The 14,083-nt window shown below is 39.4% G+C and overlaps 1 protein-coding gene across 4 annotated transcripts in view; it reads right to left on the minus strand.

The window, feature by feature from the left end:
• LOC126249027 (vinculin) overlaps nucleotides 1-14,083 on the minus strand; it is a 286,160-nt gene that overhangs the window by 84,024 nt on the left and 188,053 nt on the right. For all 4 annotated transcript variants that reach the window (XM_049950637.1, XM_049950636.1, XM_049950634.1 and 1 more), the window contains exon 14: nucleotides 11,795-11,886. In XM_049950637.1, the coding sequence (XP_049806594.1) occupies nucleotides 11,795-11,886 (92 nt within the window). The remainder of the gene's footprint in view (nucleotides 1-11,794; nucleotides 11,887-14,083) is intronic.

The following is a 14,083-nucleotide window of genomic DNA, read 5'->3' on the forward strand; positions in this document are numbered from 1 at the left end:
CAGGCCGTGCATTACGAACGGGTGCTCGATTGTGTTGAAAGGTGCAATCACCATCTCCGAATTGCTCTTCAACAGTGGGAAGTGAGTAGGTGCTTAAAACATCAATGTATGCCTGAGCTGTGATAATGTCATGCAAAACAACAAGGAGTGCAAGTGCTCCTCCATTAAAAACACGACCACACATAACACCACCACCTCCGAATTTTACTCTTGGCACTACACACGCTGGCAGATGATGTTCACTGAGCATTTGCCATACCCAAACCCTGCCAGTGGATCGCAACATGGTGTACCGTGATTTGTCATTCCATACAGTGTTTTTCCACTATTCAATCATCCAATGTTTACGCTCCTTACACCAAGCGAGGAATTGTTTGGCATTTACCGGTGTGATGTGTGGCTTATGAGCAGCCGCTCGACCATGAACTCATTCATGCTTATAACATCATTGGCTGCCACATGATTTTTAAGATGCTCTTTCTTTACTCCCACCTCAATGTATTCCAAGACAACTATGGTGCATTCAGTACTGAGCATGGCGAGTGGTTCCACCATAAGATTTCTCTCATGGAACAGCAGTACATGGGGCTGTGGACTACTATGTTGGCTGATTCCTGCTGGATGCTACAGAGAGATGCGCCAGACACACTCAGAACACTGTGGACCAGTGTTTCCAGTGAGTTTAGGTTATCTAAAAGCTAAGTTACTATGGTCCATAACATTTTTCTTGGAAAGTGAGCCAAAATACTTAAAATATAGCTTGTCTTCACATAAAAATGATTTGAGATGCTACTTTATGGAATGAGAAATAGCTGAATTAAAATGTTAAAGCTTCCTGCCATAAGCGGATAGCTGATCACTTAATAAAAAAATGCTGGCTGAGCCATCAACTCAGAGCTCTTTGATAGTACAGCCACTTAAAAATATCTTAGAATGGGTGTTATACTGTTGCAGTTGTGAGCTAGGATGGGGGACAGGCTCCAGGTAAGCTGCAGGTTTTCTTAAGTCAACATATGAATTACCTACAGCTAAAATATTTTGTATTGAAAATACTATTCCAGAAGCTTCACATACTGGTGCTTCATCCTGCTGGAGAAGGAAACTGTACATCAATGGAAAGTGTCGTATCCTTAATTTGGTGAACACCATTTCCTCCCACTTGTGGGGCTGGCATGAGATTTGTCTTGCTTGGGTGGTCAACTTGATTGTCTGCAGTTTGTAGTTTACCACGTCTGACGGCACATCTTCCCACTGAATATGATCCTTCTGTCTGTCAGACAGACAATGTGTTGTGGGATGGCACACTGAATCATGCCACCTTGGCTACTTTTGTCAGATTGTCAATACCTGTATCCCAGTGTGTCCCAATACCCAGCAGAATACCAACTTTTTGCCTTGGTTTTGCATGCACTGTAAGGAATCCTGGATAGTCTGAATCCTTTCTTCTACTGGATATATTTCTTATACAGATTGCAAGGAAATGATGGAAGCAGAACAGATGAAAAACTTTCCACTACAATGGCTTCTCATCTACTCCAGATCTTTCAGGCTCCATATACCTCAGCATCATAACTTGTTAGTTGTCTTGGAATGCATACTCTGAAGACCCCCACTAAGGAAAATTGCTGAACAACTGAGTATATTCCCCTTCTTAGACTCATCCATACAGATGACAATAAAATGTCGACACAATTTTAAAACTGAAGAAGACCAGCTTTAAGAAATGAATTCTGGAGTACAAGATTTCTTACACTCTGACAATGTTAAAATCACTTTGAATCTTTGAGTACACGCAGGCAGCAGATTTTTTCATTGATGACTTATTATCATGAGGTCTGATACCTTCAGAAATACAAGACATTCTACAGCAGAGATCCTGAATGGCAGGGTTGCAAGTGGCCAATTCCCGAACGTCGACTGTTCATCACACTACACTGAATTTCTATGGCTGACACAGTACTAATATTTTCAGGGTTTGTCATGTACTGAGGCAGCACTGCCATATTCTGAATAATGGTTTGCTAGTCTCTCTGCACATAGAATCAAAACAGTGCTGTTCCAACAGGTCCCTGTTGATAGCCTGATATCATCATGGTGGACAGCATCTAGCATCTTCAGGTAGAAGGCTCTTGCCAATCAGTAAACAATGCTGCCTTTATGCAGTTGGGATCTTAAAAATGCTCTACAGAACTGCAGGAGACATAGCCTGTCACTGCCCCAAGCCTCAATGCTGAGGCACTTAAAATGTTAGACAATTTTACGCTCTTTGCCCTCAAGGCTTTCAGATGTGGTAGCCAAATTAATATTGTGTCAAACATTAGGCTCAGAAATTTTATACGACCCTTACTGACGGTCAGCTGTAGTTGCACCTTTGTGGTTGTACAGTTGGATGAAGAGTAGAAATGGCAAATGCATCCACAAACATTGGACTTTCAACAAGGTTTCCAACTGTGGATGAGATGCTCTTGACAGCTATTAAAACAATGTTACACTTTGCACAGCTCCCTGGAAAATTAATTTCTCCCAAATGGGATTGCTAACATGGCAACGGTGTGCACACCTCATTCTTCTGACACACTACATACAGACATGTTGATTCCACCTGAATGCCTTGGCTGACACAGGGACTGGTTACTTGCTTGCAAAGGTTGGGCAAATGCATGACCCTGACTGTTGCTTGGTCATTACCATTATATACTGCTGTCTTAGGGGTGGGTAGCAAAAAATCACACTTATGCCCTGCAATTAAGTCATTTGAAAGTAAATAGCTTTTGTAAGTGAAGCTCCTGTTGAAATACTAAGTGCAGAAAATTTATCAATTAAATAATTGGTTAATGATAAATAATTGCGACAAATCCTTTAGGATCACTAATGGTAGGCTACACCAGTGATTTAAGTTTTGATGAATTTTATTCACCCACTAAACACAATAAGTAGAATGGTGGCCTTACAAAAAGTATGCAGGTATAGTGTCAAATCAACAGACAACAACGGTATACAGACAGTAAAGTTTATGTATATGCAGTTCAAGTAGAGGTAGGTTCCCTCAGTCATCTATTCATTGCATATGTTCATAATACAAAGTCCCATAACACATAAACAATTCATAAACCAACAGCTAACCCATACAGTTAAAGCTCAATAGTACATTAAACAAACTATAAGTTTCTTTAAGAATTAATAAAAAGTTTAAGACTAACAAGTAACAATTGTGAACAGGAGTGGAAATAATTCTAAGTCCCACACTCCTCACTGCCTTACACTCCCAGAAGTAAAGAGTTCCATCTGGCTGCCATATTCTCTAAGTTCAAGCTCATAACAGTGTTCACTAACAGAGGCATGTACATATGTTACTTTCTCGCCATCTCCCAACAGATGCCCTCAGTGTGCCTCGAGTGTGGCCTTACACGCCATCATGAGCTCACCCACCAAACTGCAGCAACTTATGTGTAATAAATACATGCTAACAGAAGCATCTTTCTTCATCTGTCCTTTCCAACCATGGTTCATTCATAAACACATGTACTTAATGTTTATGACAAATAAAACATGTCAAAATGTAAGGATACAAATGAACATGGTTCCTTATGTAGCATCTTTTTATGACCTTACTCATGATGGTTTCAGAATATGTGTAAGCTGTTCCAATTTCAATTGGTTTGCATCTTTATTAATGGCCAACTGACTATTTAACCAACAAAAGAAATCAAGCTAAGACTTACACATACTGGGAAACAGGACAAGGTAATGGATAAATGTGCTGCTCCATGATGAGTGGATGTGTGGAGGGACTGTTGTTCTGACACATTTGCATAATTTGCTGTGATCAAATGTGCTATAATTCAGGCTATGCATTAGTTAGCAATGCATGATGATCAATGACTATAGCTGATTCCCACAGCTATCGTCTGACACACTGGCTGTAATTATCACTCAATGCACTTACTAGTTATTAATTTTTCATTTCAATTATGTCTGTTGTAGAACATACTTAGTAACTGGGAACCGGATACCAGCTTACGGTGCGAATGACCAGAGAACCCCCCTTCCCAGTATTCTCCAATCAATACCCCATTCCTCCTTGATCAGGGAACATATAATTCCAAAAACCCAGATTAATATTTCCACTTTAACTGTTTTTACTGTTTGAACTATGAACTTCATTTGGTAAAAGTAATTTCTGTTCAGCTACTGTTTTCTTACAACTTTAGAATGTGTGGTGATAATTTTATACATTTTATTTGACAATTTTATCTCCTACAGTAGCTGGTTCCACAGTTACTACAAGAAAAGGAATAACAACTCCAACAGCCCTTGGAGTAGTGGTATCACCTGCTGTTGTTGTTGTGCATGCCTACTGGCTGATTACAACAACAACAACAACAACAACAACAGGAGCAGCAGCATTCTTGGCTGTTGCCTTCCTTCTATGACGCAAAATAAGACTGGTGCTCTCACATTCCCAACTGAGCAGAGCACACAGCTGTTTTCATGACAGTGGATATCAATATCTCCCTGCAGGTTGCCTAACTAATGGCTTCCATGTGCGAAAAAATTTGATTTTCAATAATTCACATGATATTGACTGAACTTAAAAAATTGAAACTCTTGTCAAAATATACTCATTAAGAGGAACAACCTAGCATTAAAAGTTTTAAGGCAGTAAGTCAAGTAAGTTAGAAACTGTGTGTATTTCTTGAGGCAGCATAAATCACAAAGTGCAAATTACCCAGACTCAATTCATCCAGTATTCAAGAATGAGAGCACTTGGCGACTTCCGACAAACTGTAGACCTAATTTCAAACTCAAATAAAATATTTCCCACTGACACACACACAAAAATAAAAGAATATATATATATATATATATATATATATATATATATATATAATAGAGGGAAACATTCCACGTGGGAAAAATTATTATAAAAACAAAGATGAGGTGACTTACCGAACGAAAGCGCTGGCAGGCCGATAGACACACAAACAAACACAAACATACACACAAAATTCTAGCTTTCGCAACCAACGGTTGCCTCGTCAGGAAAGAGGGAAGGAGAGGGAAAGATGAAAGGATGTGGGTTTTAAGGGAGAGGGTAAGGAGTCATTCCAATCCCGGGAGCGGAAAGACTTACCTTAGGGGGAAAAAAGGACAGGTATACACTCGCACACACACACATATCCATCCACACATACAGACACAAGCAGACATATTTAAAGACAAAGAGTTTGGGCAGAGATGTCAGTCGAGGTGGAAGTGTAGAGGCAAAGAAGTTGTTGAAAGATAGGTGAGGTATGAGTGGCGGAAACTTGAAATTGGCGGAGATTGAGGCCTGGTGGATAACGAGAAGAGAGGATATACTGAAGGGCAAGTTCCCATCTCCGGAGTTCGGATAGGCTGGTGTTGGTGGGAAGTATCCAGATAACCCGGACGGTGTAACACTGTGCCAAGATGTGCTGGCTGTGCACCAAGGCATGTTTAGCCACAGGGTGATCCTCATTACCAACAAACACTGTCTGCCTGTGTCCATTCATGCGAATGGACAGTTTGTTGCTGGTCATTCCCACATAGAATGCGTCACAGTGTGGGCAGGTCAGTTGGTAAATCACGTGGGTGCTTTCACACGTGGCTCTGCCTTTGATCGTGTACACCTTCCGGGTTACAGGACTGGAGTAGGTGGTGGTGGGAGGGTGCATGGGACAGGTTTTGCACCGGGGGCGGTTACAAGGATAGGAGCCAGAGGGTAGGGAAGGTGGTTTGGGGATTTCATAGGGATGAACTAACAGGTTACGAAGGTTAGGTGGACGGCGGAAAGACACTCTTGGCGGAGTGGGGAGGATTTCATGAAGGATGGATCTCATTTCAGGGCAGGATTTGAGGAAGTCGTATCCCTGCTGAAGAGCCACATTCAGAGTCTGGTCCAGTCCCGGCCACGTGTGAAAGCACCCACGTGATTTACCAACTGACCTGCCTACACTGTGACGCATTCTATGTGGGAATGACCAGCAACAAACTGTCCATTCGCATGAATGGACACAGGCAGACAGTGTTTGTTGGTAATGAGGATCACCCTGTGGCTAAACATGCCTTAGTGCACAGCCAGCACATCTTGGCACAGTGTTACACCGTCCGGGTTATCTGGATACTTCCCACCAACACCAACCTATCCGAACTCCGGAGATGGGAACTTGCCCTTCAGTATATCCTCTCTTCTCGTTATCCGCCAGGCCTCAATCTCCGCTAATTTCAAGTTTCCGCCACTCATACCTCACCTATCTTTCAACAACTTCTTTGCCTCTACACTTCCACCTCGACTGACATCTCTGCCCAAACTCTTTGTCTTTAAATATGTCTGCTTGTGTCTGTATGTGTGGATGGATATGTGTGTGTGTGCGAGTGTATACCTGTCCTTTTTTCCCCCTAAGGTAAGTCTTTCCGCTCCCGGGATTGGAATGACTCCTTACCCTCTCCCTTAAAACCCACATCCTTTCATCTTTCCCTCTCCTTCCCTCTTTCCTGACGAGGCAACCGTTGGTTGCGAAAGCTAGAATTTTGTGTGTATGTTTGTGTTTGTTTGTGTGTCTATCGGCCTGCCAGCGCTTTCGTTCGGTAAGTCACCTCATCTTTGTTTTTATAATAATATATATATATATATATATATATATATATATATATATCGCTTACTACTTTTTTGCTGCCCATACAGTAAAACTTCAGCATGGAGCATAACATTTTAATTTATTACTTATTTACTACAAATTCCATTCACAATACATTTTGCAGATAGTATCCACATATACCACTGAATGTATCTGCAAAATTATATCATTTCATGGCACACATTTCATGAGATATGATGTCACAAACATTGTGATGTGTGAAAAACTAGATTTTGCTTACAACAGAGTGCAAATTACATGGACTATACATGTCCAGTGTTTGAAAATGAGAGTACATAGTAACTTACAACAAGCTTTACACATAATATACAACTTTTCTAAACTTTTTCTCACTTAAAAACTCAATGTCAAATATTAGACACATTAACTCATTTGCAAAGTAATCAGACATTTGAAGCTGACTTATACATGTGAGTTCAATTCTTTAAAGAATCAGGTACAGGGAGTTTACTGGAAGAGGACTAGTATACTGTTTTCTTGTCCTGGGTAGACACAATATGGTAAGCATTGTTTTGCAAATAATCACCTTTGAATGAGCCAGTATATTTGCAGTTTGATGAAATTTGTACATTGTTTATTATAGTACACTGTTTAATGATTATTAGACACAGCAGTGTTGGGTGATGACAATGTATGTGCAATTCCTCTGGACAGAGAAGTCATACCTCATTTGTGTCACCAAGCTCTGCAGTCTCTGGCATAGGTGCTGTTTCTCTTGGGACTACCACAAATATACCAAAATCGTGTGGTAATCTACAATCAATGCATAAGTTAATTCACTGTCTGAATCAGCTCAGCAGTTTCACATCAACACACTACAATTCAATGACTGGATCAGATGAAGTGCTTGTTGAAGTTCAGGTGTTCAATGCCAGGCAAACTGATTCCGTCTTGGAAAAAGTTCATGTTGTGGTGTACATTAGTTTTCAGACGGTTACAATACTTCTAAAATAACATGAAGCTTAAGTCTCATCTTGGCTTTACTGCACATGGTATGGTATGGCATGCAGTAAGATAAATCAAAGAGAGGGTGGGACTATTTGGATGCTACTCTTTACGAAGGGGAGAAAATTCAAAAACGACCTGTGTGGTTCATCACACAGTTGTTAGTGGAACTGTTCAACCACCATGAGTACGAGACATCAAATGCAAAGCATTGTTTTTTTGAATGCTTCTCAGAAAATATTGAGAGAATAAATTTTAAGATAAGTCAAGAAACATATAACTTCCTCCTACATACATTTAATGTAATGAGTATGGTGGTAAAATGAGAGAAATTTGGGACATTTACAAATAGAATAACTAAAGGTGCAATGTCTAAACTGAAACAGGATTAGCCTGACATTCAGCAACACATTAAATTTTCTCCAGTCTACAACTTTAGGTTGGACTTTGTCTAGTAAACAACATTTTAAAATATGTACAATACTTTAACACTGACAAATGCAATTCTGTTGACATCACACAAGGATGTAAAATGCACTCCATTAACATGTGGTGTATTGAAATAAATTTTCTCCTTGGTCTTCTATACTGCTTGCTCAATGTACAGATTGAATAACAGTGTGGACAGACTAGAACATTGCCTCACTTCTGTCTCAACTACTGCTTCTCTTTCATGTCCTTTTGACTCATAACTGTAGTTTGGTTTCTGTACAAGTTGTACCTAACTTTTCACTCTTTGTTACTTTCAGAAATTTAAAGAGTGTACTTCAGTCATTATTGTCAAAAGCTTTCCAAAAATCTGCAAAGGCATTAGACATATGTTTTCCTTCTTCAATTTACCTTAAAAAACAATTCATGAAGTCAATGTTGCCTCGTGTGCTCCTACATTTCTCTGAAGCCCAAACTGTTCTTTCCTGATATTAGTTTCTTCCAGCTACAGGTTGAAAATACCACTACAGTTGTAAGGTTATTTTATTTAGGACACAACTGGTTTCAGGCTCTACACTCGCTGGTAGCACACCATGTCTTGTACTTGTCCACCATGGCACTTGGAGTCACACCACTAAGTTACAACCACCTGAAGATGGGTGTATAAGAGCCCAAAACCAGTTGTGTCCTAAATAAAAGAACCTTACAACTTTAGCGGTATTTTCAAACTCTGGTATAATGTTCAGTTGCAGATGTTCCTCCAACAGGATTGTTTGTAGTTTCTACCAGTTTTTCCTTTCTTCCGTAAATAATCTGTGGTAGTATTTTGCAACTACGACTTCATAAACTGCTGATTTGGTAATATTCACACATGTCAGCTTCCGTTTTCCCTATAAATTTACTTCAAGACATTCTTCTTGAAGGAAAGGGTATTTCACATGTCTCAAATCTTGCACACCAGTTGGGACAGTTTTGTTATGGCTGGCTCTCCAAAGGATCTCAATAATTCTTAGGGAATGGTACCTGTTCCAAAGCCTTTTCTGACTATGTCTTTCATTACTCTGTGAGAGTCTTCTTACACTATCAATCTCCGTATCATCTTCATCTCACACTCTTCTCTTTCTATGATATTTTCTTACAGTCTGTTTCTCTTATATAGACCATCTTTCCTCCATCTTTCGGCTTTCCCTCCTTTGCTTTGTCATATAAGCTGTTGATATTCATACAGCCACTATTGTTTTCTCCAAAGGCACCAATCTTTCCCCTACTCATGCATGTTTCCACATCCATTTTGCACCTTATGTCAATCTTATTTCTTAGATGTCTGTATTTTCTTTCACTTGCTTCATTTGGTATGTTTTTGTATTTTCTCCTTTCATCATTTAAATTCAGTATCTCGCGTAATCCAAGAATTTCTTCAAAGCCTTGTCATTTTGCCTATGTGATCCTCTGCTGCCTTCACTATTTCATCTCTCAAAACTACCCATTCATCTTCTGTAGTATTCCTTTCCTTGTTTTAGCCCATCATTGCCCAGCGTTTGCTTTGAAATTCTATACAACCACTGGTTCATTCAATTTAGCCAGGTCCCATACTTTCCTATGTTTTTGCAATTTTTTCGATTCTGTTATGCAATTCATAACCAATAAATTATGGCCAGATTTCACATCTACCTGTGTAAATGTTTTGCAGTTTAAAACCTAGTTTCCAAATCTCTGTTCTAACATTATTTAATCCATCTTAAACCTTTCAGTGTCTCCAGGTCTCTTCCATGTATACTGCCTACTGTCATGATTCTTAAACCAAGTTTAGACACACACTGCACTGAAATTGTAGTGATTATCTAAAATATTATAACAGAATACTTTAAAAACTACACTGAAAGCACCTTCTTTATTGAAGTTACTAAATCTAAAATAACTTTGTCTTGTAATAATAGCATAACACATGAATATCCCGACATTTAAAAAAAGCACAAAGACATTACAATGTCATTTTCCCAAAACATATTAAAGGCATAGAGCACAAACATCTACACGATGTTTTAATATTAACAAATGCAACATCAATTTCTAATACACAGATTTTTGTTCATATCCTGTAAGTCTCCTTTTCTAACAAAAGATTGTTAAAACATTGTTCGATGGGTAGGTGCCTGAGGTAATGAATAAATTGTCATATAGTGCATCTCATTGTTAATATTTATTTTATAGAGACCTGTCCCATCCTCATACTCCAAGTGGTTAAGTTAGGATTCCAATAACACTACAGCACCTCATTGTGGATACTGAAACATAGCCAGAGCTTACAGTTATAAAGGACTGATGGCAATCACCAGTTCCCAGATCAGAAACTTCAGGTTCATCAATCCTGCACACAGCCAACATTGTCTAAAAACCCGGGGGAGTCACTAGCACATCACACCCTGCTTAACTACAAGCTAGGCATTAAAATTGTGACTGCTCTGGTATTGGGGAACTGACCAGGCAGGTTCACTGAAAAAGAATGACATATACAATGTCCAGACTGCATTGGGTACCATGATGTGATGCACCGTTGCCTTCCTCCAACCTTTGAACTGACTTATACAGCCAGTTTTAGGGGAACCTAAAGATTATGGGCATTCTGAATAGGACTGCAACTCATCATGTTTCATATTAACACATCTTTGCAAAGGTGAAAGAAATGATATGTGACAGAAAAAAATCCTAGGACCATGTGTGCTACTACTATCAAGGATAATTTCTTGCAGTCTTTGCGGTAACTGCCCAGTGACCAGTTGGAAGTGACAATGTCTTTGATTCTGCTAGTACAGGGAGATGTACCACCACAACCAAGAGGCAGTTGGGAGTATCTTCCAACTTTTTGTCTTACCTTTCCCGACTGCTTCTTACATGATAAATGGGATGTTTCTAACACCTCATAGCAAATACAGTGAGATGGATTTGAACACTTTGGCTCAATAATTTAGACTATCTGTCATGGATATAAATCAACGAGACTTACCATGACAAGGAAGGGAATTTGAAGATTTACTGGGCCAACCAATTGCCCCAAGAAGATTAATGTGGCTGCCTGCTCTCCCATTTGTCTTCTGACTTCCATCCACTGACTGGTTGTTAGCACCATTTGATGATCTGACGTCCATGTTCAACAGAAGAACTATAAAAGATGAGTTGCTAGAAAACTCTCTCTGCATGACAATGAACTTCCCTTATTGGGGTCTTTCAGTAGCAAAGCTTGTTTCCTCTTCATAACAATACAAATACCAATGATGCTGCTGTTGGCATAGGTTTCCCCTTGTTCTAAAAACCCTTCTGAGTGCTGCAAATTTGTCATTTGTCTCTGTAATTTACCTACACTTTCCTGAAACTTTCAAACTTATTATACTGCAAATAATATTCTCTGGATATATACATTCCACTTTTTCTTGTTAAATCTATCTTCCATCTTAAAATGTGATGGTGGAGCAGTCTTTCAACAAATTTCACTTTTTCTAAATCTTTCCTGTCTACTACTCCAGTCAATAATTTAGATTCACAAATTGTTGAATCGACTGTGCGTCAGTTCTCATATCTGCGAACTATACAAAATTACACTCGTGCAAATGAAATGTATCAGAGCTACAGAAAAGTGAAATTAGGATTTACCAATTTTTACATGTTAACCACATTTTGACATAAAAAATAGATCATCTGCTTTTTACAAAAATGTTGATATGTGAAACTGTTACAATAGTTACCGCTCTGTTAGATTCTCGCCACCTTGCAACAGCAATAGAATCCTGAGTATTCATAGCAACTGCTTTTGCGCCATGTACCATGGGTGGCAGACCTGTAGATTAAAAACACACTTTGAACTTATTTTGCTATGTTTCAATATTTTCTTTAAACTATCAAGATTTCCACTTAATGAACAGTCAAAAGCAGATGAAGTTGAAGAGATGGGTGGGGGTGGAGGGATGTGTGTTCACACTCATAAGAGTTCTCAGAATTACAAGTCTTACCTATCAAATAATGGTAGACCATAAATTCAAGCAGAATACCAAAAGGCAAGGAACCATGTGGGAACAATAACTGGACAGGGATTATAAGGAGAGGAGAGTGAAAGCTTTTGCCAGCACTAGAAGTGTCACGAGTCACAGTGTTTACTCCCTTTGAAATGCAAAGCAGAGATAAGTGAAATATTTATGCTTCTTGCAGGTCACCTGTAAAAATTACGATTGATATACAAAATTCATGAATGCTTAAATCAGAGCTGATGTGGCCTTGTAAATTGTTGGATCGGCATAATAAGAAAGTGTGTGCCAAAAATAATTTTACGAACAGGTTCCTTACACCAAAGAAGAAAAAAGTTCATATAAACAAATGTCCAAAAATCCTTCATTTTCTAGCTATTAATGGAAGTTTACAATTTAGGTGATTTGAGCTCATCAACATATAAACTCATAATAGGTTTACATGACATGTCAATGAAGAGTTTCAGCATCCAAGTGGCCTGCTGCATAGACCAATTCTACAGATGTTGTTGCTATGGGTAGCCCTCTGTTTGCCTTAGAAGCTAACCTTTTTATGGAAGACTTCAAGGACAAAGCGCTTCAGTGGGTGTTTCTGGAGGTATACAGACAACACCTTTGTGGTATTGCCGCATGTAGCAGCAATGCTTCCTTTCTTTTTAGAACATCTAAATTCACCCTATCCAAACAATCATTTCGCCATGGAAATGAGAATGGAGACCTCTCACTTCCAGATGTCATGGTTTGTACAAGAGAAGATGGCTTCTTGGGCCACAGTGTTTTTTGTAAACTAAAACACACCAGTCTGTATTTGCAAGTGATGACCTCTTATAACCCACCCCAATGCAGCTGTGTATTATGGACATTTTCCATAGAGCTCAGGATATCTCAGATCAAGAGAGCTTTTAGCAGAGTTTAGCTATCTATCACCTATGTTTATTCAAAATCGGTAAACCAACAAGCAATTTCATCATACTTTTCAACAAGCAGATGCTGAACCTCACGAGCAGCCAAAAGAAATGGAAAACTTCACTATGACGATTTTCCTCCCTTATAGTGACTGCATGTCCTTGAAGACTGGCATACTCTTCAAGAAACACCAAGTAAAAAGTGTTTTCAGTCTTATGGCACAAGTGCAAATGGCACTGCGTTCCAAAAAGATGACCCAGTTCTAAGGAGACCAGGAATATATATGATTCTGTGCCTGTGTGCGATATCTTACATTGGTTGGACATGTCACACTGTTAAACACAGAAACAATGAACACAGATGTTACATCAGACTAGCTTGGCGAGCTAAATTTGTTGTAGCTGAAACTGTATTAATATGGGACACGACATCAATTATGAAGAGACCAAGATGATCTTGTCCACTTCCACACCCTGGGACTCAGTCATTAATGAACCAAATGACAATCACATAGTGAACGAATTAATTAAATGAGAGACAGACTTTCAGCTTAGTGAATTGGATTGACAGTACTAAGGCATTATCAGCCACAGACAAATTCAATAAGATAACACCAATACGGAATCAAGGCCAGGACAGCTATGCTGGGCACCAACGCACGTGCTGAGGTAAGCAGCTTGTGGCCAGGCTTTCCAGCACAGAGCGTATGGAATCCATGGCTTGTTTTTCTAGCAAGGTGCCCTGGACAATGTCTCCTGCAATGATGTTACAGCCATGCCTCCTGGTGGCTGTGTTTTTTTGTGGAACAGTATATAAGTTGGTGAGCCACAACGGACTGATACGGTTCCATCTGAAGACGATGAGCAGCTGCCTCACAAAAATATTGCAGAAATATTGTGCTGTTAGGCAACTTACTTCCTGTCACATAGTGCACTGGGAGCAGGTGTAGATAAATAAGTGCTTTTGGAGATGGGGACAAGAAAACCCAGAAGGTCATCTTTGAATGTGAAAATTGACTGTAGGAAAAGAATTCCGCAACAATGATTATGTGCAGTGCAGTCATAAGGAAGACTTCAGGCTTAATCTGCAGGAACTTTAGCCTGCAGG

The sequence above is a fragment of the Schistocerca nitens genome, chromosome 3 (assembly GCF_023898315.1).
Source record: "Schistocerca nitens isolate TAMUIC-IGC-003100 chromosome 3, iqSchNite1.1, whole genome shotgun sequence".
NCBI lineage: Eukaryota > Metazoa > Arthropoda > Insecta > Orthoptera > Acrididae > Schistocerca > Schistocerca nitens.